We start from the raw sequence: 27,827 nt of genomic DNA on the forward strand, positions 1-27,827 counted from the left end.
CAAGTTGTCTAGAGTGAAAAAATCAAAACTGCTTTCTTAAACTTTTCCCACTCTTTAGTACAATTTTTATCAATATACATAGCAAAAATTCAAGTTGATATATGCTCAAATAAACAAAATTTGGGATTTAAATTATGTGTGGTATCGTCTTACGGCGCACGGATGATAACGACAAATGTCTTAAGCAACGTCACGTTTTATCTTTGCTTTAAAAAGTTGGAAAAACCTTATTTAAATTCTTGGAATTTCACTGATGTACACACTCGAGTTCCCTTTTTCCCTCAGTCGAGGGACCAATTGTGCATGCACATGGAATATTTTGAAGATTTGTTTTAGTAAGTTATGAAAGGTACTCTCACTTTCATTGAACTAAATGGGCAGTCCTTTTTTCGATGATCTGCAGTGATAGCGCTTTTCGTTAATGCCCAGTAGATGATTGTCTGACAGGCATGTTTTGTTCTACCCTGGCGGGGACTCAGTGAAAGAGCTTTCGCTCAAAAAATGCCCATCTACTTGTAAACTGAAGTATTACTGATATATATTTATACTTTGTTATTTTCTGTTATCATTTTAAGTCTCTTAAAGCCCAATTAAAAGCACCGCCTTCAGATTTACCTGACCTGTATTCCCCCGTCAATAAAGTGAATTAAGGTCCATCATTGGGTGCTTGAAACTGATTGACATTTAGCTACTAGTCCCCGTGTATAGCTTGTACACCTTCTTTGACGCTCGTGGAGACCATCAAATTAACCTTCGTTTTTTTTATGTTTACCTCATATATATAACAGCGCGATAAAGAAACTGTATCAATGCCAAGATTTTAGCATGATCATAATTATTTATAGTACAAACACATGAAAAAAATATATCTCATAATGATTCAGTAAAATACATCATGCATATGTATAATAGCTTTTTTTTCAAATAAGTAAATTTCGATTCAAAGTACACTATGATTAGTATATAGGTGACTGAAATCTTTCTTTCACTCTTAAAAGACAATGCGAAAAAATTATGATGAAAATAGAGAAGAAAAAAATACTGCCAACACGACGCTTTTTGCGTATGCATAGTGGATATTGAGGATGAAAGAAAAATGTCTGATCAGTAACAACTTCGTCTGGACAAGGTATTGAGGGTTTCTTTCTTCTTTTTTTTTTTAACCAGCACTTCTCGCTAAGGTTGTTACCTCCTTAACGGGGTGTTAAAAATATTTTTTTAAAAAGAAATACACAATTTATGTTAACAATTAATATAAATTTCGTATAAATTGTTTTATTATAATATAAATTTACTTATATATATATATATATATATATATATATATATATATATATATATATATATATATATATATATATATATATATATATATATATATATATATATATATATATATATATAACTCTTTGAAAGCATTTTCACCATTGAACACATTTGCTAAAAATAGGACCACGCGACTTTTCATACAAAACGGGAAGTAACTGTTAATATTGGCCGTGATGGAAGCTCAAATGCTACGATATTTACAATATTTAAAAAAAAAATTGAAAGGGATAACGCATAAATAGGAGAGGCAAGGATGAATATCTTACTTATAAAAATGTACCTGTATTCATTAATTTTAACGACGAACTCCATTCATTGCCACAATGACATAAAGTACATTGATTTTTACAAAAGTCGATGGGATTTCTGTTTGTTTGATATTAATAATAAGTATGAAATCAGGGAATTTTACAAAATTTAGTAATTACTACTGATATTTTCTATCGATGTAGAGATTCAATAATTTTATCTCCAGATGAAATGTAGGCCAAACAAGCTGTACAGGTAATACTCATGGACTTCCTGAGTATACTGTTTGTGTATAAGGATTAGCGCTCTGCACGGTCTGCACGACCGTCAATGCCTCGGGGTACCATGCATGTAAATTTCCCCTTACCCAAGAAGACCGTGCGGTTAAAAATCTCGGCCTTTAATGCGTCATGGCATAATCTACATATAATTTCAACAGATTGCTGGTTGTCAATGAAGAACTCAGACATCTTTTTTTAAATTAGCTTCAGAGTACATGTACTTGTATGTTGAATCATATTGGTTTTTGCAAAGTTAGATTATAGATGACAATAAGAAGATAGATAAATTTGCTCGCTCCATTCTTATTAAAGAAGCGGTTGTCTATTATATCAAATAGCCTGGTTTTTTTTTAAATTTATCACGGGGACTGGTTGTATAAAGTGTTGAAAAGCAAACTTTTCTTATTTATTTACTAATATTCCACTCTCACCTGCTTATGGTGTTTTTGTATCCAAACGTATTCGATACGCAACAGCATGATCTGAGAAGAAGGGTATGTTACAGGAAATTCAACAACCTCGTTTAAAATCAGCATTTCGAAAAAAAATTATTATAATGTTATAATTTGCAAATGCAATCTTTCATTGCGTTATATTTATTTACTGCTTACATTTTGTCATACCCATTGTAAGGCCATTGTTATATACTAGATTACTCCGTCAAAATAATCAATACATAGAGCTCAGGGGCGGGTGTGACCGATCAACAGGGGATGCTTACTCCTCTTAGGCATCTGATTCAATCTCGGTAGTTTCTAGGGTCCGTGTTTTATGTCCTGTTCTTCGACAATTTTGAGATCATTTACTGTTTGTTATTTCCACCCTTTTCATTCTAGTCGAAAATTATATATACTTGTTTATTTTGTAAAGAAAATTCTATAGAAATATAGTCTGACGTCAGTGGGAGGGAACTGTTGAAATTAACATGGGAGGCCTCGTGTATTTTAAATCTATTAAACAACATTTTTTAAGCTTATAAATGCAATTTTATTTCAAAAAGAAATGTAAATATAAGGAAACACTGTTTCACTGCTGCACCCGTTATACAAGGGATTTATCCCACGTTTCTAACTATCGTTGATGCCCTGGCATACCCAACAAACTAGACAGTGATTCCTTAATTAAATACATTTCATATTTGACTAAATTTGATTGTACACATTTGTTTTCTTTGTTTCAAATTATATCAGTAATAGATAAAATTACTTGGCTTGAGACATCAGGGAATTGACGTGAAGGTGAAGGTAAGACTCCAAGATTTACTTAACCCATCTCTTCTTACTTTAATTTTGTTAAGTACAAGTCTCTGTAAGAATCACGCAATAGGTGAATCATGGGGGTTCTCAGAATTCGATGATTTTCAATACATAGATTTCTCTTGCGCAATAAACCACGTATTCAAAATTAAAAAAAAGTTTTGGGTCATGATTACTATGGAAACATAGCTAAAGAATTTCCCTAGCAACCAGTCAATTTTCCATATGTATGGACAAAAAAAATCACTAATCTTTAGGGCTTGAAGTTGATTGTGAATATTTAAGAATTTCTTCTTATTTATTCTTATCGTAAAGATAAACATTTAAAGTGTTTTCACAATGCATTACATAGAAATAAGATTTTGAGATATTGTTGAAAATTCTAATCCGTTGCCTAGCAACAAAAAAGGATGTTTTGATAAATAAAAAATGGAAAATCTAAAATATGAAAATTATAAATAAAATAAATTGTCATCTGAGGGTACAAAAACACAGTTTAAAGTAAGAAAATATATCTGAGACTCCTATGCATACCAAGAAATATTGTAAAGATACTTACCTCCTTGGCAACAGCAAATTCTCCATAGCAACAAAGCAAATAAAGTTACTTTTGGCACATATTTATGAACAATTGTAAAAATTAATCAACAATATGGTAGAATATTGCGATTAATCATATCTGATTTTGTAATAGATGTCTTAGCAAAGTATATTTATATAATTTTAACCCATTTTTATACTTTTAACCCATGGCAACAAAATTTGAGAACATAAGAACCAGTGTATGTAATGGAGAGTTAAATAGCAATTTTCTGTTACCACCTGAACTTTTTTGGCACGCATGGTCACCGATTTTCATGAAGCTTTGCTCATGATAATAGTAACAATTATAATAGTTTGACAATAGAATTTTAAATCAATCAAAGTTTGGTTGCTATGTGCCTTGGTTGTCATGGCAACAGACAGGATGATTTCAACAAAATTTAGATTTTCGGCTACTTTAAATCTTAATTGACCCTTCACAAGCACTTTAAAAAACCAAATTGACCATTTACATATCAAAAAAAGCAACAACAACAACAAAAATATCAACCTTGTTGCCACTTATGATGTCAAGAAAGTCTTTGAAATATATCTCTATATAGGTGGTAACCAAGGCTACATTCGGCATATATCTTATATGCAGAAAAACGCTCAGTATTTTCTTATTATGGGAGTTACCTGACCTAACTCATTCGCCAGTGATAAAACAATAGAAATGGTTGACCTTATAAAAAAAAGGTTTTAACAATATTATTCTAACAATGAAATTAGCGGTTGCCAAGATAACACGGTACCACAATTTGTGCCTTAGTTATAACCCAGCAAACAGGGATAAGGGGTATAAAGGAATCACCTGTCTGTCTTTCTCTGTGTCCTTTTGTCTGTGCAATCATGTCTGGGTCATAACTTTGTTATGTAGAAACAAGCATTGATAAATGCTTAGAACCGCACAAATCTACACGGTCACAATTCTCCACCAATTGTGGCCGTGTACATTTAAACTGTATTTAAGAATTCGTCTGGAACTGCATCCGTTGTTTGCAAAACGAACGTGGTGAGGCAATTTGGCGTTGGGGGTACGAGGTATTGGTAGAGGAGCTGTTTGGCCGTAAGGTAAAAACGAAGTATGGGTGTGCTGTATTCCCGAAAGTCCACCAATATGCAATTCCAGAGATAAAACAAATGATGAAGGATTCCGTATTTATTGGATGAGTCTCAACGATGGCAACAGTTTACATAAATCAACAAACAGACATATTTAAAAATGATCGAGTCGGATCTGGCCAAGGTGGCCTCCGGACTCAGAGTCCTGACGAGTCGGACGTGGCCGAGGCTGGCCTTCGTATATTCCAGACTAAAGATTGAAATTAAATATACATGACTATTTATAAGAATGTACATAAAGAGTAAATAAGTGACAGGTGTTGACATGAGTGAAAGATTCACATGTTTAGAGTAATTAAATATATATACTTAATGACTCTTTGATGTTTGGACATGAAAATCATATAATCATGATAATTACACAATGTTGTTATAAAAGATTAACAGTTCTTGAGACATAACACTCTGTCTCTTTGTAATTCAATTGTCCGAAAAGTGTCACTTAACACTTAGATTCGTTAAATATATCGTGGGAAATAAAATATGACAAAAATAAGAAATTAAAAAGTAAAGTCCAAAATAAAGTTTATTTCTGGAACAGTGAATTTTACTCTGTGGTAGTATCATGCTTCTGTGAGTTGTCTTTCCTGGTTTTGCCCTGGTTTCGTATCTTGAACAATATTGTATTGTTTTCATAAAATCTTTATCAATCCTCGATTCAGTAAGATTTTTTTTAACATCAATAAAAAAACTGCTTCATCTGTAAAACAATAGAGGAGAAGGAACAAAAAAAAAGAAATTATAATTTGCCACTTTCTTAGTGATTAAAGACCACAATTTTGATTGTCGAAAAAAGTTTACATAAAGCATGTCTGAACCCAAAGCGGGCCCCTAACACAAATGTGTAGATAACTTCTGTGTCCATTGTCAAGAATTGGAACTAAGGGCATGTCCTTTTAAGCATTATTTTCTATTTTAGGCTGACAATTTCATTTCAGACAAAATGCGTTTCCTTTGCAGAGTCGTATGTTTTACCTTAGTGGTCTCCATTGCGGCTAATGGTAAATCAAATGGAAATGTCCTTCTGGAATCGGAACGGTACGAATCGGAGCAATCCGTTGAGGAACGTGCATTAACGTTAACTCCTGCGGTATCCAGCGCCATCGCCGCCAGCCTACAACATCTCTCCAGCGCTCTCCATCACCTGAACCTTACAGCGCTGAAACATTTAAATCTTACAACACTGGGACGCCTCTCGTTAGTACTATTTTTCTTTAGAAATCATTGAGTTTATGATATATGTCTGAATAGTTTAACAGTAGGCTTTGTTTGTCTACGGCTAACTTACAAATATGTTAAAAAAATTTTAAACTCAGAATTTTATAATGTAAAGTAAAATATTATATATCTCATGTCTTCTTTCAATTGTTTAGTCCTGTCACTTTACATGGAAATGCCACGTAAGTATCCTTAAATCATTTTGTTTTTCTAAGGAGCAGTAATGCGATCCATAACATCTTTATTCACAGTTTAGCTTCAGATTCATTTAAATCTAATTTTTTCAATAAATGATAATTATTATATATTTTCGACGAATACATCGAGATACATACTTTTATTCAAACATATTGGTTTAAAAAAGATTTCATGAATGTTTTATATTTAAAACAATTCATATCAACACACCATATCGAGAGTAGTGAAAACTTGTGGTGTCGTATTCATACCCAAGAGAATGTCTGTAAATATAGTGCTGTTCTTTTGGCTCATGCATTGGTTTAATTTCCATTCTTGGATCGCTTAACTGCATTATAGTTTACATTATTTCTGTTTCTTAATTGAGATATGAGGCTTCAATTATGCATTATTCCAAACCACTCAAGCTTAAAAAAGGAGGAAAACATTTGTCTGAATACGAATTTTCTTATGTCGAAATATAAAGCATTGTAAAGGATCATATCACTTTAATGAAAAATCACTGTTCTGCAAAAACCGCGCATGCTATATTTCAATACATATAAATTAGAAGTTCCATTTTCTTATATTTTTTCTATTTTGATCTTTTCGTGGTGAAAAATACATACAATTGAATGCTAATTTTGATATATTCAAGAAACCATTGGTGTTGCAATACTGCTACGACTAAAAAGATAGTTAAAAGCCACTCACAGCTGATATTCACGAAGCAGATAAGGGACCGAGTTACACATCATCACTGTGGATTTCTGGGATTAAGTCGCTGTGCAAGACATCACTACTACTACATGTATATAACCTTTGCATATGCTTTTTTGGTCCCAAATACGATTATCGTTCATATTAAAAATACAACATTCAGAAATTCTTTCTATTCTTTATGTATCCCTTAATTTCCATTAAACTTGTGCTTACATTAATCAAACAAATATTGTGTATGTATATATTACTCATTATTGAACGTTTATGAATTAGATCTGTGCCAGCTTATAAGACGATGTATACCAGTCATACTATACACACCACGTGCCCCAGTCAAAACCTGGTCTGTTGTAAGGACTACCTTCTGTTGGCTGACAACTGTGTTCGTAAGTATAAATCTATATGATATTAGTAAGCACACATGTATATTTTATACACTTCATTATTCATTTCGTAGAAATCTATTTTTACTTGTAAGTATGTAGAGGATATGCAATGATTTGTAGATGGACATGGAATTTATTTCACGAATGGGACAGGATTTCTTGGGTATTTTGAGTGCGAAGCATTAATCCAGATTTTAATTGTTTTAGAATGTTGAAGAAATTTCTGTTTTATTGTATAATCAATTGCCGTTTATAGTTTTATCTAGGACTTGCAGAAAAAATGTGAAATTTAAAATCGAATAAAATAAACACTTCTTTCTATCTAGCGCTGAGCGAAATTCCAAATATAAAAGATGACCTCATTAAACTACACAACGCCAACATTCCAGTTGGAAAATAGTTCCTTGGGTCAAATCCCAAATGGAAATAAACATTTTCTTTCAATTTGTTAATTTGTTGTTATAGTTAATGTTGATACATATACCCTTATCACCTGCATATGGGGTGTATATCTCTCAGTTGATTCAATACGCAAGAGCATGCTCTGCTTATGAACAATTTCTAAAACGAGGTAAGTTATTGACAAACTAGTTGATGAAACAAGAATATCAACAGTCTCGTTTAAATTCATCATTTCGTAAGTTCTATGGTCGATACAATGACCTTGTCAGCAAATACAATCTATCATTAAGTCATATGTTGACTGACTTTTTCATACTAATTGTTTGGCGATCATTTACACACTGGATTGTTGACGGATTTTCCCGTTATTTCCCGATCATGACAAGGAGCACACGGCGGGCGTGACTGGTCGGCAGGAAATGCTCACTCCTCCATGGCACCTGATCCCACCTCTGATTTTTTGGAGGTCCGTGTTTTCTCTGCTTCCGATTTGTATTGTTTTAATGGATATGAGCTTGAAAACTGTTCGTTATCTCCATATTTCATGACAAAATCTTTGTATTCATTACTTTAGTTTGAAATGTGTCCGACATAAAAAAAAACAATTAATTTTTGATCATTCACATTAAGAAACATGCCTAGAAACCTGATGTTGATAGACCTACCCTCAATCTTTCTTTATTTGACCTCCATTTGTTATCTCTTAATCATGTGACTTAGGTGATCGGTGTTCAAAAACAAACATCAGAATCATAAAATAGAATGTTTTAAGTTACATAAAATCTCATTTTAAGCGATTTATAGCAGGCGGGAAAATGGCCTCGTAGAGAATCGTCCTCTAAATGATGAGTTTTGTTTTCGTTATATTCTTAATATTTTACTCCAATTAAACTAAAGAATTAGGCATTTAATCACTATACTGATAATTGTTAGTATAATGCCCTCAAGCTTTGCATTGCATTGGTGCAGAACATTTTTAATTAATGGAATAATTTGATTTCTAATTTTTTGGTATGAGTTGATATTCTTCGTCCTAAAACACACCAAACATAAATGAATCAATTATAATTATAATCTAATAAGGATACCAAGAAATTATTACACAAATTATCACACAAGATGTAGTGGGGTTATTATCGTATAACATCCGACTACAAATAAAAATTCAAGGAGTTAACAAGGAAAATTACTGTCGATGCTATATTTTTCTAATATCTGTGGTTTTGGCGTTATACATGTAATGTGTGGTATTTTAATAAAATTGATTACAAGATAGTTTGGGGATTGGTATAGTACTTTATTTACACTTCTAAATGAAGACAAAGATATAATATCAAATAAATATACTAATTATTATGTTCTTTTCTTATTCTAAAAAATCCATCGTATTGTGCAGTGTGTAAAGAACAAAGCAGCAGGAGATAGTCTGAGCAGATGAACAAAATGCTATATTTTCTATATGCTTTACATTCTTTTGGAAGGAAGGCATCTGCACAAGGCACTTGAATAAAAATGACCAGATTTCTAATAATTAGTGTTCAATATTATGAAACAATTCATTGAGTTAAATTGGTGAATTTAAATGACTTCAGACTGCTAAATTTGCACTTGACTAATGCTGACTTGTAAATAAATTCTGATAAATATTTACGATTGTTTTTTTGGCTTAATACCTCCCCTTTCCATAAAATCTTGAAAGAATTAATAAATATTCGGCTTTTATAAATTTTAGATTCATTCCTCGATGTACAAAATAATTTATATAGTCAATCCTACAATGTATAATAAATGTTATACAATATCAGAGATTTATTTAATATAATTTTTGTATATAACTCGCTTTTTGAGAACATATTCGTGCATTAGATCAGTTTCAGCTTATAAAACGACAAAAAGGAGTGAAACCATCCATTTCCTGATCTGTGGTAAGGAATTCATTCTGTTGGCTGACAACTGTGCTAGTACGTACACTTCAATAAACTAATTGTTTTTTTTTTTTTTTTTTTTAATTTTGAAGAATAATTTTCAATCAATACTCCGTAGCATAAAGATTATCTAGGAATTATAAAGTATTTGAATTGAATTTTTATAATTAAATTATTAATGAAAGGGGGATCGAATAAATATCTATAGGGTTTTTTTTCATAGTATAGTATGATTTTTCTTTCAGATCTGAGCGAAATCCCAAATATGAAATATTTCGTAAACAAGCTACAACACCAACATACGGAAAATAATTCCTTGGGGAAAATTCTAAATAAGAAATAAAGTAAATGTTCTTTTTCTACTTTGCTAACAATCTTTGTGATACAAATTAAAGTCAGATCTTAAAAGTGAAATGTGTATATTTATTTATTTATTGCATAAAAAACTAAATTAGTATCATAAATGTTTCAATTTAGTTTCAGTTGTACAAAAAAATATGCATCCTGATAAAATTTGATGAGATTTTTGGTAGTGTTGTATTCTAATTTGAGGATATTTTATTGTAATAAAGGCCCCTCACAATATGGGTTGTATATGTACATGATCACAATGTCAAAGATCAAGACTTCTTACAATTTGGTTTGTACATGCACAAAGTTTTGCACAGTTAATAGATTAAGCTGATAATTGATACAATTTTCGGTTTCAAGCTTTGCATCGCATTGGTATATGAAATATAAGTTCAATTTATAAAAATCATTATTGCTTTTTTAAGCAATTTTGATGTGTAATGTGATAATGTAATAATTTACATCCGTAGTATTTTTGTATTTCAATAATGCATTCTGCTTAAAATATTTGGTATTTTAATAAAGCTGATTACAATATAATATTGATGACATTCTCCAAGCATTGGTATCTAATTTTATTCACAGCCACTGAAAGAATAAAAATTGATAAATTCACAGCCACTCAATTAAAAGAAAAATCAAATTATTATATTAATTATTCTTATACACATACATCAAATCAGACAGGTTATCTACTAGGGTTGTTTGGTAAAATCGTGGACAACGCGTGTTTTTTGAAAATAACGAGCGCAGTTTATTTATCATATTTGAGTTCACCAATTTTTTGATAAAAAATAGACAATAATACAGATTTTATTATACTTGAATATGCATAGGGTATGGTCCTATGACACTCGGGCAATAAAAATCAGGGTTACATTAGAGAATACGCGACTAATATTTCGAAATAAAGATATTACATAGATAAAGTTGGGATAAATACCATTTTGTAAAATCACTGTATATTATGTCGTTAGGAAAATTCAAGGTATTTCCTTAATTTCCGGCAGTTTCTCGAGCATTTGAAATGAGAAAGTTGTAAACACAACAAACGAAAAAAATGGCGATGTTTGATGTCTTTATGGTACACCGGAGAGCAAGTTAGTTTTATGTACGTTTAGTATTGACGCCTTTACAGACTCTAAATGAATAAGAGGATAACAATTTTACTAGATATTAAGTAAACAAGTGGAATGGGCGTTTGTAAGCGGAAGCATTTTCATGGAGTCTCAGGGGGAGAATAAAGAAGTGGCAATAAGAAAGACGTTATCACTGTGGACCAATGAAAAAAGTTTGCCTTTTTAGTTCAATGTAGTAAGAATATTGTCAATAACTTTCTACTAAAAATTCTTCAGAAGGCCCGAAGTCCAAGATTGTTCCGTTCCCTCGCGTTTTTATAGAAAAATATAGGGGATTCCGAGTGTGTGCATCAGTGAAATTCCTGAAAATCGAGCTTATCCCATATTTTTTAGCAAAGAAAACATGAGTTTAAACACTTCGACTTTAATATCCTTGCGCTGTAGGCGATACCACACATAACATAAATTCCCTTATTTTGTTTATTTGAGCATATATACATATATCTATTTGAAACTTGGTATGTTTATTGATGAAAATACTAAAGAGAAGTGAAAATTTAAGAAAGCAGTGTTGATTATTTTTCTCTCTAGACAATTTCCAATCTTTTACCAGACAACCCTCATAAATATTGTTCTAGGTAAACGATTTGATAATATTTTAGATGAAAGAATTGTAGAACATACCCACAAGTTCTTGTGCAGTGTGTATGGGCAAAGCTGTAGGTAACATGGGCAGGTGAACAAGATCCTAGATTTTTATATGATTGACATACTTTTGGTGGGAAGGCATCCGCACAAGGTACTAAAATAAAATTACCAGGTTCTATATAATCTATATCAAACTCTCATTAGTGTCAATTCATGGATAAAAATTTTTATTAAAATTGATGAATTCAAATCTTTTACGACTTTTACTTTTGCAAATGACCCAATGCTAATTTATAAATAGGATTTAAATAACTGTTTACAAATTTCTATGCCTTTGTAGTTTTCCACAAAATCTTTGAATACTTGTAGTATCATCTCCCAATATCAGAAAAAAATCTTTACATACTTTGAGTTGTCGTTCTTACTGGGGCCAAATGAAGATCGTCAATACTGATATATCCTCCCTTATACAGAGTAGTTATGAGATTAGCAGTGGCTTGAGACATGGCTAGCTGTAATGTACGTAATAGTTTAATAATAAAGAGAATGATAGAACTGTTAGATACCTAGCTTTTGGCAGATTTAATATATATATATATATATATATATATATATATATATATATATATATATATATATATATATATATATATATATATATATATATATATATATATATATATATATATATATATATATATATATATATATATATATATATATATATTACTAATTATAACATTTCCATTTAGTATATATGAAAAACATAATCACCTCTAATTCTTTCCTTAAAAAAAACTTTATCAGTTCCGCAAATAATTACTATAACCTACCTCTGGTGTCTCCCCAAAGCCAGCCACTACGATACCTGTGGCGATATCCTTAATAGACACTGTGGTTCCTCCACCACTTACTTTTACTCCGCGACCCATTATGGTGGTCTATAATTTTTGTTGAATTTTAATTAGTAAAATCATATTTTAAAGTTCTTTTTTTGAGTGTAACTTCAAGCTGCAATGCCCGTTTAAATTTAAATCATCACATTATGCTAAATTATTTCTCTGACTTATGCCAGATTGTTACCTCCTCGAAAAAAAAACCCAACATATACTTAAGTTCAAATAATCCCAGTAACCCAATGCTGTTAAAAACAAACTTTGCCTAAGTAACGTGTATTCCAGAACCCTGAATATAATCTTTGAAATTATGAATGATTGCAATTGACATCGTTAATAAATTGATAAATTGATGTCTTTCATTTCATGGGATAGATACTTACATATGGACTCTCACCAAATAACGTATTCAATAGGTAATCACCAGCCGTGCTGACAAATTTCGTGACTTGTTCACCGAGAGCTTGTCCAAAGGCTGATGCCACAATGGCTTGAACTTGCCGTCTCTGTGGAGCCCCATTAACAGAGATCAATATAGCCAAGAGACACACGCAGATGAAGAATCCTTAAAGTATAGCATTCTTGAGTTATTTTTTTTAAATCAAGGAATTCATTCAGCAAATACACAAGAGAATATTTGTTTTTTTTAAGTTTCCAAAGTTTTTCAGTATCAGTTGTTTTAAATGCAAATGTACTACAGTACGATAGTTAAAACCTTAAAATCTTTGTTCTGCAATATAGTTTCGTTATGAAGTTTTGATGAGGGTCTAAGATGCAAATAAAATTTGTCATTAACGCTCGCTACAAATAATGCTTTATCATCAGTCTGTCGTCTATAAACCTATAATCAGCAATTAGAATAATTTGTTCTTAAGTTAGAAAAAATATATTAAAAAAGATAAGCCAAAAAATATAATCTTAAATTGTGACACTGAAACAAACAGAAAGAATAAAGAGAGTAAGAACGATAGAGACATACCTGTTATTTTCATACTGACAATTATTACGATGAAAATGTCCTTAGTGATTATACTATAACGTCAAACAGAGGACGAATAAAGATAAGCCAAACAGATCTAAAGAAACCATTCTAGGTCAAAGTCAATGTATCACAATTTATGGTTAAAAATTTTAGCTTTAATGGAAGCGTTTCAAAATATTGTATATCAAAAGCCAATGCAACTAAATGTTGTACATGTAGAAAAACGAAAAGAGATATTTCTTCCCTTTCCCATCTAACCTTGATTATGATATTATGACAATACTGACATAATATGAATTTCAAAGTTATGGAACACTTTTATGTTTTGACTACAACATATTCAAGTTTGAAGTTATTAAGATATATTGTTTTTAACTTATAATGGAGAGAGGACTACCTGAATTTTTGGAACTTGTGTCCAATCCCGTTGACATATATTGTCAATAAAATAGGTCCAAAATAGACAAAACATTATTTCTGTAAACACCTTGTGAATGATAACATACTGAAGTTTAATTTCTTTACAATCAAGGGTTTAAGAGGTATGGCCGACATCATTGTCCATATACATCGAATTTTCTATTTCCCCATGAGTCTTTTCGGTCATGGGCAATGTGCAAAATTTGAATTCATTCCGATCATATGTCCTAGAGTTACAATGGGACACAATTTATAACAAACAGGCATACCACAATGGCTAACAAGATGTTTCCTAGTGCTGGAGGAGACATAAAAAACCATATCTTTGGATTTCAAAACTGATAAGACCTGACAACAGTCAATATTATACAAATGGATAATGGTTTTGATTTACCTCTTACTCTTCTTCCCAGCTAGAACGGTCACAGTAGCTTAGTGGTAGGATGTTCACTTCATGACTGGGAGGTACCGGGTTCGATTCTCTTTTCTCGCGCCGAGTCAAATCTTAGATGTTAACATACCGGTAGGTGGTGACTGTTCCATCGGCATGCTCTTGGCTTTAGAAGTAAAAGTCTAGGGTCTTTCGGATGAGACCTTAAACAGCGAGGTCCCGTGTCACTGTAGGCGTTGTTACGATCCAGATCCTCACTGTTCAATGGCCCTGAGTGCTGAGTATAGGTCTTAATTCAAAGCCGTTCACCAGCGTTCGGTGACATCTCTACATAAGTGAAAAATTCTCAAAAGGGACGTTAAGCAACAATCAATCAATCAATCTTCCCAGTTAGAAAAAGAATAAAAAAAAAAATAAACAGGCATCCCCCGTGTACATTTTAGTTAAGAATCAAATTTTATCTGATCAATTCTCTATTCTTCATTTCTTTTCTCATAGATTCATAATGAAAAGTGCTTATATTTTAATTCCCAGACTTTACATTCTTTTTTACCTTCACACATTTCCCAAGAACATTTTTTGTATATTTTATTCAAATATGACCGCGTGGTTTGGGTCTAAAAAGATGTGTTGTTGATCGGGCAAGAGGGAATGTTGGCAGGGAAATGAGTGGCGCTATGGGCCGGAAGTAGTAAAGCCGTATTCCTAGGGCTCTTCCTGAAAACACATATAAAAGTCCAAAGTAACGAGGAATTGGTTTCCGTATTTATTAACAAGTCCCAACGATGGAAATGATTAACATGGAACAACAATAAACAGTAACCAGTTCGATATGGCCATAGCCTCCAAATTAAAAGTAGAAATAGTTAGAACATGATGGGGAACGAGTCGGACGTGGCCGGTAGTACACCCGGCCTCCGAACTGACAAGTAAAATTTGACAATGGTATTTAAGAGGAATTGAACAATGAGTTAAAAATGACAGGTGTTGACAACGAGTAAAAGTGATACAGGTAACAATAAATGAAATGCTTTGATGGCATGGACATAAAGAACACCGATAATTAAATAATTACATAATGTTTGTATAAGGGATTAAAAGGTCCTTGGGCATTAACACTCTGCCCCTTTGTCAGCCGACAAGTGTCACTCAGTAATTATATGAACACTTAATAAGTTAACGTGAGAAAAATTTGTAAAATGCAAATTTTAAAACCAAGTAATTTCAGAATATCAAATATCACATTAAAACAAAAATTAAATATAACATTTAGAGTCCAAGATGAATTATGAATAAAACAGTCAATTTCACACGGTGATACAAACTTTAGGTCTAATATTACTATTCTATCCATCAGTTCTCTAGGTTTTGTAGGAGTAAATAATAGGAAAGAAAAACTGAACCGTCAGGGAATTTGGTTTTGAAATTACAAGTGAAAAAAAGAAAACAAAATCATGTAAAACAAATAACATCCCTCCTAAAACAGAAAAAAGCAAAACAAAAAGTCAACCAAACAAAACAAAACATTTAGTGGGTGAAGAGGAACTTTCATAAGTTGTATTTCATCAAAGCAAATAATTATAATATGCAATAGTGTGTTTTTCAAAAAATAGTTATCCTTTATATATTTGAACATTCTCCTTCCAAAACGTGTTCTCAGAAAGGAGAATTTCTACATGATGGAGTAGGAGTGAGCAGATTGAATATTTCCAAATAACATTTAAACCTCTATCAGCGAAATAAAAAAAAATCTAGAAAATGATATCAAAAGGATTGGGCCCAGTATAGAGCTTGGATTCACCATTTCGATCAAGAGTCAAAGTCCTACAATGAGCAGTAGTCCACCCATAATTACATTCAACCAATTTGCATAAGTAGGCAATATAATAACCTTATAAAATCTTCCCACATCCATTCTTTTCGCTATACCTTGCACTTTAGAGTTTCATCTCTTTGAAAACTCAATTTTATTAAAGAAAGCTTGCCAGCGACGATGAAGTAATTGATGCTCTAAAGAACTTCAGTCTTCGGTGACAAAAAAGAAAATTTCTGTCGGGGGGTATCAGCAAAATGGAATGCCGCTGGAAAAAGTGTATTTAATTTAAAGCAGCAATATTGAAAAATAATAATTCCTTTTTGATTTTACAATACTTTCTATACGAGGCGAACTGCAAATCTGTAGCTCGCTGGTCTGAAAAAATTGGGATGAACGACCAGAGAGCTACAGTGCCACCCATTGAAAAAAGTGTGTAATTATTGCGCACAAAAAAGTGCGCTGTTTCTCGATTTATTTCACCGTATATTTAAACTGCCATCTCCAAATATTACAAACTGTGTGTTCCTAACATATTTTTTGACTACTTCCACAATAAAACATTTCCCAAAACCGTTGTTAATAGTCCTCCTGGGCCTGAAATTGAGACCATCGAAAATTTCGCCTACCTATATTACCATCATGGGTGGCAAGACGATTCGGTCAAACGCACTTCGTATATGACTTTTACATACAGTTTTGTTGTGGAAGTAGTAAAAGAATATGTTAAGAACACACGGTTAGTAATATTTTTATATATACGGAGTGATAAATAATAAATAAATCGAGGAATAGCGCACTGTTTTGTGCGCAATAAATATGCACATTTTTCAATGGGTGGCACTGTAGTTCCCTGGTCGTCTTTGCCATTTTTTCAGACCATGCGAGCTACAGATCTACAGCTACGAGGCGATAAATTTATTAATTAAACCTCGCATAATACTATCTGAATCTATACCGCAATAATAACAAACTGGATTTGATCGATGACATAGGAATAAATTCTTGCTAAAATAAATAAAATAATTTGTTTTCACGAAAATTTATTGCTATTAAGAAAAATTACATTGCTTATTATTATTATCCAAACAGATAAAATAATATTTCGATATTTTAGTTTAATAAACATACATAGAAATTCTTTTTGTTTTTATTAAACATGTACCAGTAAAATGGTTTTCTGAAAGATTATCAAAATTAATATATGGATCATTATTGATCAAAATTCTTCGCAAATATGTTGCACATCTTCAGTGGGTCAGAAACATAAATGTGAAATAAAACAATATCCAAATCTCTTTATTTACATTTTCTGTTAAATCCATATTTATCCAACGACAACTCCGCCATTATGTAGATTGATGAGGTCGTCCTTTATATTAGATATTTCACTTAGAGCTGTAAAGAAAAAACAAAGAACATATTGAGAAGTACTTTAATAATGCTTTATGTAATTCAATGAACAAAATAGCAGTGTTTACTGTTTTTTTTTTTTCCTATCATGAAAGTAATCTGTACAAAAATGGTGGAAAAGCAATATAAGTATTTAGTTTTATCTTTAAAAACTAAAAAAAATTGCATCAATTTCGTTTATTCCAGCCAGGCATATCAAAGCCATATTTTGGCATGTTTAACATTAGGAGTTTCAATTTGTTATATGATGCCAAAGATTTTATGTGTAATTTAGAATTTGATTTGGTTTCTTATGATCCCCTTATTATTTTTGTTTACCTTTTCATCATAATCGATATTTTAATTTTCAATGCTGGTGTTTTTTTTGTTTTTGTTTTTTTTTTAGTGGCCCGACTTCATCTTTAAAATAAGCTCAGTAGCCTTTCCTTCGTCGGTATATAAAAGCAACAAAAAGATATGTATTTAGTCCTCAGAAATTAAAAACAATTCAAACAGGGTACATACGGACACAGCTTCCGGCTACTAGAACATATCCTTTACAGCAAACTAAGTTTTTGTTTGGACAACTGGTGTGAATGACTTTTACGGAGTATGTTGTTTTGTATTGCGGTACTGAGCTGCAACATATACAATATATCAGACATTATGACATACATGCAGGTCTTATTCGAAATTATTTAGAAATTAAAAAAAATATTGTAATATAAACTCAATACGAATTTTTGGCGTGTAATTGTTTCATACATATAGTAGTAGTGATGCCTGGCACAGCGGGACAGTCCCAGAAACCCGCAGTGATGATGAGATACACGGTCTCTGATCTGTTTGGTGTACAGGAGCTTAGAGTGTGTCTCTGTGATTTTCTTTGTCGTGGCAACGTTACAACACCAATGAGCCCTGATAGTCATGATTGAAATGGAAGTAAAATGATAGTGTAATCAGTTAAGATTTTTTAAAAAAAAATTTTACAGTGTATAACTTACAGTGTATTATTTAGAAAAAGGTTTTTTACATGTACGTTACAAGATTATAACAAAGAAAATTAGGAAGTGGAAGGTTGGCTTGTTTTATATATAAAATAGAGGTAAAAAGAATTACAACTTCTTTATACACACGTTGCATTTCCATGAAGAGTGACTGCTCGAACAAGACGTTGAGCCTTTTCTGGTAGGTCCAAAATATGCATTTTACCGAGAGCCTCTTTTTCTTTTTCACTGAGGAACTCCAGTGGATCACATATTATAAGCGTAATGCAAAAATAAAAACACAAAAATCGTAACATTTTGACAAGTTAATAAATTTTCAAAACTTGCTCACAATTTCGTAAACTACACGATAAACAACGAGTGATTCCGTAAGACTAGGAGAAAATCAGATGTATAATAGGTCATCACGTGTGGTTTTCCCATGAAGACGCTTATATCAAAGAAATTCGTAATACCAAGATATGATAACAGCATTTCAAATTACAGTATGTTGCACATAGAGATTATTTTGAATAGTTTTATTTGTTAATTGAAGCACTAATCCATTAATTTGTACTTAAGTAATGAATCCAAAGATTAAAACTGTCGGGTATTTTATACTGTAGCAGGCTTTTCGTTATTGCATTTGTTTGTTCGTTCGGAATGCTATCGTCTTTATGTATTTTGCCATAGCAACCATTGACCACCAATAAAAAATATTACAATCTTCTTATAACATATTTCAAGGATCTTACTCTTCATCATCTTTCATTGTCATGGTTTTCCTCTTACCTAGTTGATGCTCTATTTTATTTGGTATTATGTTTAATTTTAATTTATTTGTTTGTTTGTTTGTTTAAACCATACCATATTAAGAGTGGGACTTTGTGAAAACATTTATGCCATTACTTTTTTAGGCAAGTAAATTATTTAGTAGCAAAATTGTATAATATATAAGCCTTTTAAAATCCTATCTTACGCAGGTAAACGTTGTTGCTCTTCGCCTCTTGCTATTTGTTTATTGATACTTCTATAGAATAAATAATGTATTTATTGTATTTGAAAGAAAGATTGATTGATTGATTGTATGTTGTTTAACGTCAAATTTGAGAATTTTTCACTCATATAGAGACGTCACTATATACCGATGAAGGGCTTCAAATTTTGACCTCAGGGCCATTGAGCAGTGAGGGATCTTTATCGTGCCAACGCCTGCTGTCACACGGGGTCTTTGTTTTTAAGGTTTCATCCGAAGGACCTGCAACTTTCACTTCAAAGTGCCGAGTGCATGGCGAACTTGTATTAAATTGCCTTGGTTTGATTAATTGTTTTACGTCCTTTGCGAGATATTTTTTCTCATATGAGATGTCACCATATCCTTTATGCGACAAAGGGGCCAGTGGAAAGTGAGGTTTATCATGTCAGGACCTTGGTTTTATTATCTCTTCCGAAAGACCCGTGACTTTCACTTCTAGTACCAGACGCTTGGCGAAGGAATAGTCACTACCTATGTTATTGTCTTAGGTTTGACGAGGTGCCGGGAAGAAGAATCGAACCCGGTACCTCCCGATCACAAAGCGAACGCCCTATCACTAGGCTACCGCTACTGGTCCCTTGGTTTGATATTATAATCACTTGTCATGTTTTAAAAAAAATATTTCAAAACAAGGAAAGTCATTTGGGTTTAATGTTTCTAGTTATTCAAGAAATTCAGCTAAATTTTTATATGTATATCATATGATTGTCTTAATTATACACTATTATTAAAACGTGTACTGTCCTGAATTCTTAATATTTTCAGAAAGGGTTGATGTACATTTATCGGCATTTTCATTTAAAATATTTAGTGGAAAAAGGAATACGCGTATTTATATAGAATGGTGGTCTAGTAAATTTGAAGAAATCAAAATCATTTCATAATAGTATTAATGGTGATACTTGTATACTAAAGACATGTTATGAGGATATAATAATGGAGAGTAATTACATGTAGTAAACATAAATTTGATTTTCTGGGTCAAAATTAAACGTTTTCTGATACTGAACGTTAGGTAATTAAACATCTCTTTGAAACATTTGTCAGATGTAAAATAAAATTTTATTATTGGACTTTAACAAAGAATAGAGTCGTGTTCATAGACATGCACATGGTTTCGTAACATCACTTAAGTTTTGCTAACTTATAACTAATCAAAATAAAAGTACACTCGCATAGGGTAATTGTCATGTTCTTAGGGATATAAACATTTTAAAAACATAATTCAGTTTCAGCTATTCATGTTTGCCTTTAAGATGAGATTTTATAATTCTAATGGTAAAATAATTGAGTATACTTTTGATATCTCATCAGGTCTAAAATTTTACATTCTCTTTTTATTCCGTTTTTTTTTTTTTTTTTTTGTGTGTGTGTTTCACTGTTTGTCTTATAATCCACTTTTAATCAGCCGAAATGTACGTAGTATATCCACAAAGCATTGATAAGATTTCAAGCGACAAGGGAGTATTATAGTGCTATATTAGCTAGTATAGATATGTCGACAATGCTGAAATACATCGCTTTTGCATTTCTTGGAGTCATAATAATTCAAGGGGCACATATTAATAGGAATCGACGCACCGGAACCGCGTAAGTCATTATTATTTCAATTAGTTATTAAACTTTAATTTTTTATTCTCTGGGGAAAGCATGTTATCAAAATGTTTTGAAAGATTACCAGAGATGAGTTTGGTAATTCCGCTCTAAAACCTTCAATATGCAAGTACTTGATTTTTCTCGTTGCTTAGGGAACACTGGTGCTGTAGTGTTGATGTTGCCCCAATAAGGAAAAACGTTACTACAATCGACGTAGAACCTAGACAGGTTACAAAAATAGTAAACACTACTTACCAGAGGGACTGTCACTTTGGGGAGACGCCTACTATCGCGGAAGGACTTCTCTGTGAGGATATCGTCAGCCATGTTGTGTATGGTTTGTTAGAATGCTTTCTTAATCTGGAAATAAGATGGGAGGGGGAGGGAGGGATGCTCCAAAAGAAATTAGTCAATATAAAATTAGTAAAAAAGCTAGAGAATTCGTATAAAAAAACATGCATTTTTATTTAAAAAATATGAGTAAGAATATTTCTATTTTAGAACTACGACCGAATTAGTGGAAGTAAATAAAACAGTGGTAGTTGAGTACCCTGGAAGATGTCCGCAGCACTACCTCCACTGCTGTGATGGATATGAAAAAGTAGGATCTCAGTGCCTAGGTATGATTGCAGTTTAGAGTTCTTTCTCCAGCGAAAACTGTTCTTAATATTTGAAAAGTAATCAAAGAACGTTTTGATTAACTTTTGTGATGTACTTGTACCCTGTAATACTTTGATTTTTTCCCCTCAAAAATATGGTATTGCAATATTCCTTACATCCATGTTAATACATATTTTTAAAAATTTTTGGCTCATATCAGCACTAATTCAGCACTAATTCTTACTTTTTTTATTTGTTTTTCACAGACAAAGGAGCATCAAGTTCCTTGCAAGAACTCATTGACGCTGGGCTACTTGGATAAAAGTTATATTCATATTCATATGTGCAAATTAACAATAAAGTACTCAGATACGTTTTTTTGGCTTTTGTCTAATAAAGCAATGTATATTAAAAAGACGACACCTCTTTTCAAAGTTCAATATTTAGAATAACTTTGGTTTAGAATAGTCTTTGGTTTATGAAATCAAATGTTGCTTACAATTTTTTTTCATTCGAAAACTCAATATTTCAAAAGCAGTTTAAATTTGCAAAATGATGAATGAAAGTAAACAGTCAAAAATTGCATGTCTTTGATACATGTACCTCTCCATGATAAATCTTGACTTTGTTTAATTTTGTTATACCGACAACAAGACTTTTTTTCTTTTAAAAAAGTACAATATAATTGACTTTGGCATTTGGCAAGCAGAATTACTTTCCTTCTGATTCCAACTTACTTTCTCTCTCAAAAGAAAGAAACTAAATCCTTATTTAGTGCAGTGTATACTGTTTAATAAGGCTACAATTTAAAACTTGGAAAAGAAAATTATAAGAAAGATTATGCACGATGAATACTCCAAGTCTTGATTTCTAGAAATAATTTTTTTAATGTAAAAGATGAAAATAATGAACAGTGATCAATCTCATAAATCCAGTAAACAAAACGAATCGTGAACAGGGCAAGAACACGAGGACGGATCAGGTGCCTAGGAGGAGTATACATCCCCTATACCGATCACAAATGTATTGATCAGGTAAACTGAGTACTACGTAGTCAAATTTAGTATTAAAGCAATAACCTAACAATGGGTAAGAAATATGTCAGACAAAATACGACCAAATAGGTTGTATCACAAATATGGTCAGCATTAGAATTTACAAAAAGCTGACGTTTATCTGGGTTGTTGAAATCCCTGTTACATCAACTTCTTTATCAGTAGCTTGCTTCGGTTTAAAAATTGATCATATTCAAAGCATGTTTTTGCGCATCAAATCAGTTGGAAGACAAATACCTTATGCAGTGATTCTGGGATATTACTACTAAAGAATATCCCCTCCTCAGCCAGGAACGATAATTCTAAAAAATTATTATTTAATTTAAAAAGTCTTAAACGAAGCTTGAAATTAGAAAATATTTTCGTGCAACAATTTTCATTTCATACGTCTTAATATGATATATATAATATATATATATATATATATATATATATATATATATATATATATATATATATATATATATATATATATATATATATATATATATATATATAATATAGAATATAAGATTCTTTGAAGTCTTAGAAACCGTCTTGTAAAACAGTTGACATTTGTACCCCATAAAAGTACAAAAATAATACTTTTTTAAGGAAATCAAATTTCTTTCAATCTATCCTTAGATACCAAAGCTTATAATCATGATATGAAATTAGAAGTGATTCGTAGTAACTTGCAATGATAGCACAAACTTTTTACTTGAATGTATCTTCAATTACAATAAACAGAAAACTAAAATATTGTAGAAGTATAAAAAATGTGTAATTTTCTCCAAATGCCTCGACACCAGTAGTATTTTATCTTAAGATGTATTTGTTGATCAATTTTCAACTAGAAAGTGCATAGCTGTGCTTTTATTTCCTAAAAAAACATTTTTGAGATTTAATAACTTTGGTTATAATTATAATGATAAACTTTGAAGAAATATCGTGGATAAATACACATTACTTTGTAAATTTCGAGACATTTTTGTGAGCATTTTCAATTACTTAACTGCTCATTTTTAGGAACCGAGGCTTGCACTGCCTAAAATAAGGGAAGGTGATAGTGAAACACTGAAGTCATCCGTTTGTTTTACAGTGTTTAATCATTAGTTGACCATTATCGTCTATAGTTAGTAAAACATCCAAATATGAAAGAGATTAGGAGACCTGTAGTATCTTTTATTTCCAGTTCAATGGGATATATCTAGGCGACATATGAATGAAAATAACTATTGTTAATCGATAAAACGCTGTCGATATATCAAAACGTTGAGTTGAAGGCCACAGCAAGAGATTTCTTCTCCTCATGTAGAAGTCTTTGAATAAATTCTACTTAATAAATATATAAATATATATATAAAATATAAAAACAAGGTCAGCTAATAAAGGAGTACAAAGTGCACAACTGAATTCCAACAAATTGTTGGAAGACTTGGTCTCCAAAGAATACAAAGATATTGTTAATGAGGGTCTCTAGCATCTTTTTAATATCAACTTCAGAGTACCTGTGAATACAGAATCAGAATGATTTTTAACAAAGTATTTTGTTGACGACCAATCACAAGATGTGAAAAATTACCATTTTTATTGAGAAAGCAAGAAAGCAGTTATCTATGATGTTAAAAAAGCCTGCTCTTTAATTTATTGTGAGAAATGGTTGTATAAAGCGTAAAAAAAGTCATATGTTTTGATGCTACTGATGTTTGACAATTTTTTTTAAAGAATCCACCAATTCTTGAATATTTTGTAGCATGTCTTCTTTCTTCTTCACAGTAGTTAATATTTTGGTGAGGAATAATGATAAGGGATTTGGTTGACCTTTTACTGGACCCTGCAATATATCTTTCTTTGTAAGAATATTAATGAAGTTATAGAATCCAGTACTGTAAATCAAACTCAGTTCTATTGACTGGAATATGAAACGTTTTTAAAACAGAAAAGTGATTTTGAAAATTTTATTCTTTGAAAGGGAACTGTGAATATAGGTTGGATTACCAGATGTGGAAACCAACTTCTTCTAGAATGCAGAACTTTGTAATAATGAGCCTTACAAACAAAGACTATATTGCTAAAAGCTTTTTCAGCTGGAACCATAACATTTTTTTTCATGTAGTCTTTCTAATTCTTTTATCACTTCCGGTCTATTGAAAACGAAAGGATAGATTGTTCGCGTTTTGTTCTCTAATTTTCTAATTCAATTCTTTAATACACATGTATATCTATAACGTTTCATCCAACTAAACTATAGTCTTTTATAAAATCAATTCCTAATTGAGAAAACATTGATTCACCTCTATTAGCCAGTAAACGGACATTGAAAACAAATGCACACCACATCCACTGATTATTTTCATAAAATTTCCTACATCTTTCGTCGGAAAAGATAATATTTTCTGTAAAATACATTGTCATATTGGATCAATTAACCTGTAATATACCTATACCCTGACTCTGAACTGCATTTTCTGCGTCTCATAAAGTCATAATGATCAATTGTAAAAACATATAGTTGTTTCTTGCTTGATGTTACAATACTAGTACCTTATTAGCATTGTGAACAGTGTCGGTTCATACTTATATTGAACAAACACACAAACATGTCTTATTAACCCAAAGATTATTATTTTCCTTAATCTCAATATACAGCAATCCGTTCTATATTCAACCCAGAAGGGATACCGCAACTTCATGGAGATCTCTCAAATCTAAAAGAGAAAAAAAAAAGAACTCTAATAGGATAATTATACATGTACGTGATATGTTCATAAGATTCTGTTTTGCTGTATCAATGATTTTATCTTTCACTCTTAACTTACAAACACATTTGTATGCCACCATAATGTACATGTTGCAACAAACGATGTGTTCCTGAGGACATGAGCGTTCAACAACCTCTTTATAGTATTCAGTTACGTATGTTGTTACTGGTCTACAAAGGGAATAAAGTATTCATTTTTCAATCATAATAGAAAAATACACCCTTTTGCTTTTCCAATTCCTTGCATTCTATGAAAAGTAAAGGCACATACTTATCATGAACCAGATGGTGCCTTGCAACGGACCGAGATTTGGTAACCAATGGTAGTGGGGTATTTCTGCAGCAAAGATGTTCTCTGAAAAAAGGTGAATTTTTAAACTATATATATATATATATATATATATATATATATATATATATATATATATATATATATATATATATATATATATATATATATATATATATATATATATATATATATTATAAATTCTCTCACACACACGATAAACGTTCTGAACATACCCTGTTAGTGTGTCCCGTACAAGTCTTTGTAATGATGGTGGAAGATCACGTTCATCAGCCCTAGCCAAAACTGTTCTCTCATCATCACTTAAAGTTTCCTCAGCTCTTACTTTTCTGATGATAGGTTTCAGCGAAAAATCATCACAAAATCCGACAACAAATAAATCAAGAAATGAAACTAAAAGGAAAATTCTTCTCATGCTGGTAGACGCCATTTTCTATTACTCGAGGAGATAAGACAGTCAAGGGTCGTAGGTTATTATATTTGAATTCCATCGTAAGGACCTTTTCTTTTGGCCAAAAAATGTCGAAGATTCTTACATAATTTTTTTAAAATTAATTCTTATCAAAAAAGCTGCAGCATTCTCATATACAGAATATAAATAAGAAACTCATTTTATCCACTGATATGTATTTATTTTTGTAATTGTGGAGCATTACGCATTTCCCTTTTACAAAGTTAGCTGTAAAAACTTAATCTGATATCAAGTTGTTAATTTTGAATTTACTGGGTTAAGGCAAATAAAAGATAATGAATTGAAAATTATGTGCTTTTTATCCACCAAAAGTTAAAAATTAACAGTATGATAGTTACTTATGATATTTCAATGTTGCAGTTTGAAGAAATTGCTATCTTTGAATCGTATTTTTTTGGTTTACTGATTCAGGCATACATGTATATGGCCGTAGGAACTGTGGGAGGGGTGGGGTGATTTATAGCATTATATAGAAAACATAGCTACATTATGCTTGTACTCTCTCAATAATATTGTCCTCTTTTTTTGCTTGTTAAGAAATTTTTGATTGGCAGTGCCCCCCCCCCCCAACTGAAAATGCTTCATACAGGCATATATTAAAAATACAAAATCAGTGCCTTTTTATTTTTATGTTATTTATAACGAACTCAAACTTTATGTGCCTTGTTTACCGAGTGAACTTATCATTATCAGACAAGAACTCTGGATTATGTATGAGTGTCAACAAAAGTACAATATAGAACGATATTAGGAAGGTTTGGAAAGGATGAAGTACTGTGTCCTTACACAAACCCTACAGAACTCCAATAACAGAAGATAAGAAATTGTCCGAAAATAATGCCTGTCAGAGCCAGGATCACAATAAAACGTGTTACTTCTCACCGAGAAAACTCAAGGACACGACGGGGTTTCTGGATCATGTGTTGAATCTTTATTATGACGTTTTAGCGTTAAAATGTCAGGGACCAATTAGTGCAATCATGATACAGAGCTCTGTCTACATAAAATCATACAGATTGCTTCAAATTCGCCAAATAATGAATCTTTGAAATAAGTACATACCGAATGCACTTGTCTCGCAAAGATTTTAAGCATGCAAATAAAGGGTTACTGTTAAACGCAAAAATATTCGTTAGGAATTAAATTTCGTTTATTTCGTTGAAATTAAATCCCACACTTAATTTTATATCACTATATTCAATACGGCTACTTTCGAAACCACGAAATTAAATGCCCACGAAACATTTTTAGATGACAAGTCTACGAAGTCTTATCTCCATGAAAATTTGTGCTTTTACAGTATATCAAATGAAATCGATTAAAGTGTTCCCATCATTTTGAAATACCTAAACGTGAAATAAAAAAAGGATAATTTAAAAATCATTTATCAAGTATAAATATATA

At 31.6% G+C, this 27,827-nt stretch overlaps 5 protein-coding genes across 5 annotated transcripts; 2 read left to right on the forward strand and 3 right to left on the reverse strand.

Moving 5' to 3' along the window:
* The first annotated feature begins 5,756 nt into the window (after positions 1 to 5,756).
* LOC133199598 (uncharacterized) lies at positions 5,757 to 7,726 on the forward strand. Its single transcript, XM_061335438.1, has 5 exons — positions 5,757 to 6,019; positions 6,196 to 6,222; positions 6,876 to 7,028; positions 7,214 to 7,326; positions 7,653 to 7,726. Exons 1-5 carry the CDS (start codon positions 5,766 to 5,768, stop codon positions 7,724 to 7,726), a joined length of 621 nt encoding a protein of 206 aa, XP_061191422.1. The 5' UTR covers positions 5,757 to 5,765.
* Positions 7,727 to 10,513: 2,787 nt separating this feature from the next.
* Positions 10,514 to 13,663, reverse strand: LOC133199605 (uncharacterized). Its single transcript, XM_061335452.1, has 6 exons — positions 13,607 to 13,663; positions 13,011 to 13,192; positions 12,565 to 12,672; positions 12,138 to 12,243; positions 11,768 to 11,885; positions 10,514 to 10,592 (listed from the first exon to the last, which is right to left on the reverse strand). The coding sequence occupies exons 1-6, from the start codon at positions 13,617 to 13,619 to the stop codon at positions 10,580 to 10,582; spliced, it is 540 nt and encodes a 179-aa protein (XP_061191436.1). The 5' UTR covers positions 13,620 to 13,663; the 3' UTR covers positions 10,514 to 10,579.
* A 3,877-nt stretch (positions 13,664 to 17,540) lies between these two features.
* On the reverse strand, positions 17,541 to 18,942 carry LOC133206201 (uncharacterized). The gene is made up of 4 exons (XM_061342147.1): positions 18,762 to 18,942; positions 18,391 to 18,543; positions 18,151 to 18,263; positions 17,541 to 17,631 (listed from the first exon to the last, which is right to left on the reverse strand). Exons 1-4 carry the CDS (start codon positions 18,926 to 18,928, stop codon positions 17,561 to 17,563), a joined length of 504 nt encoding a protein of 167 aa, XP_061198131.1. The 5' UTR covers positions 18,929 to 18,942; the 3' UTR covers positions 17,541 to 17,560.
* A 2,209-nt stretch (positions 18,943 to 21,151) lies between these two features.
* Positions 21,152 to 22,218, forward strand: LOC133206222 (uncharacterized). Its single transcript, XM_061342168.1, has 4 exons — positions 21,152 to 21,237; positions 21,396 to 21,575; positions 21,745 to 21,863; positions 22,110 to 22,218. Exons 1-4 carry the CDS (start codon positions 21,152 to 21,154, stop codon positions 22,163 to 22,165), a joined length of 441 nt encoding a protein of 146 aa, XP_061198152.1. The 3' UTR covers positions 22,166 to 22,218.
* Positions 22,219 to 25,511: 3,293 nt separating this feature from the next.
* LOC133206212 (uncharacterized) lies at positions 25,512 to 26,407 on the reverse strand. The gene is made up of 4 exons (XM_061342157.1): positions 26,167 to 26,407; positions 25,913 to 25,996; positions 25,700 to 25,812; positions 25,512 to 25,588 (listed from the first exon to the last, which is right to left on the reverse strand). Exons 1-4 carry the CDS (start codon positions 26,379 to 26,381, stop codon positions 25,545 to 25,547), a joined length of 456 nt encoding a protein of 151 aa, XP_061198141.1. The 5' UTR covers positions 26,382 to 26,407; the 3' UTR covers positions 25,512 to 25,544.
* Positions 26,408 to 27,827: the final 1,420 nt, after the last annotated feature.

Source organism: Saccostrea echinata, unplaced genomic scaffold (genome assembly GCF_033153115.1).
Source record: "Saccostrea echinata isolate AGI-Se365-2 ecotype Australia unplaced genomic scaffold, CSIRO_AGI_Sech_v1 ptg000002l, whole genome shotgun sequence".
Taxonomy (NCBI): Eukaryota; Metazoa; Mollusca; class Bivalvia; order Ostreida; family Ostreidae; genus Saccostrea; species Saccostrea echinata.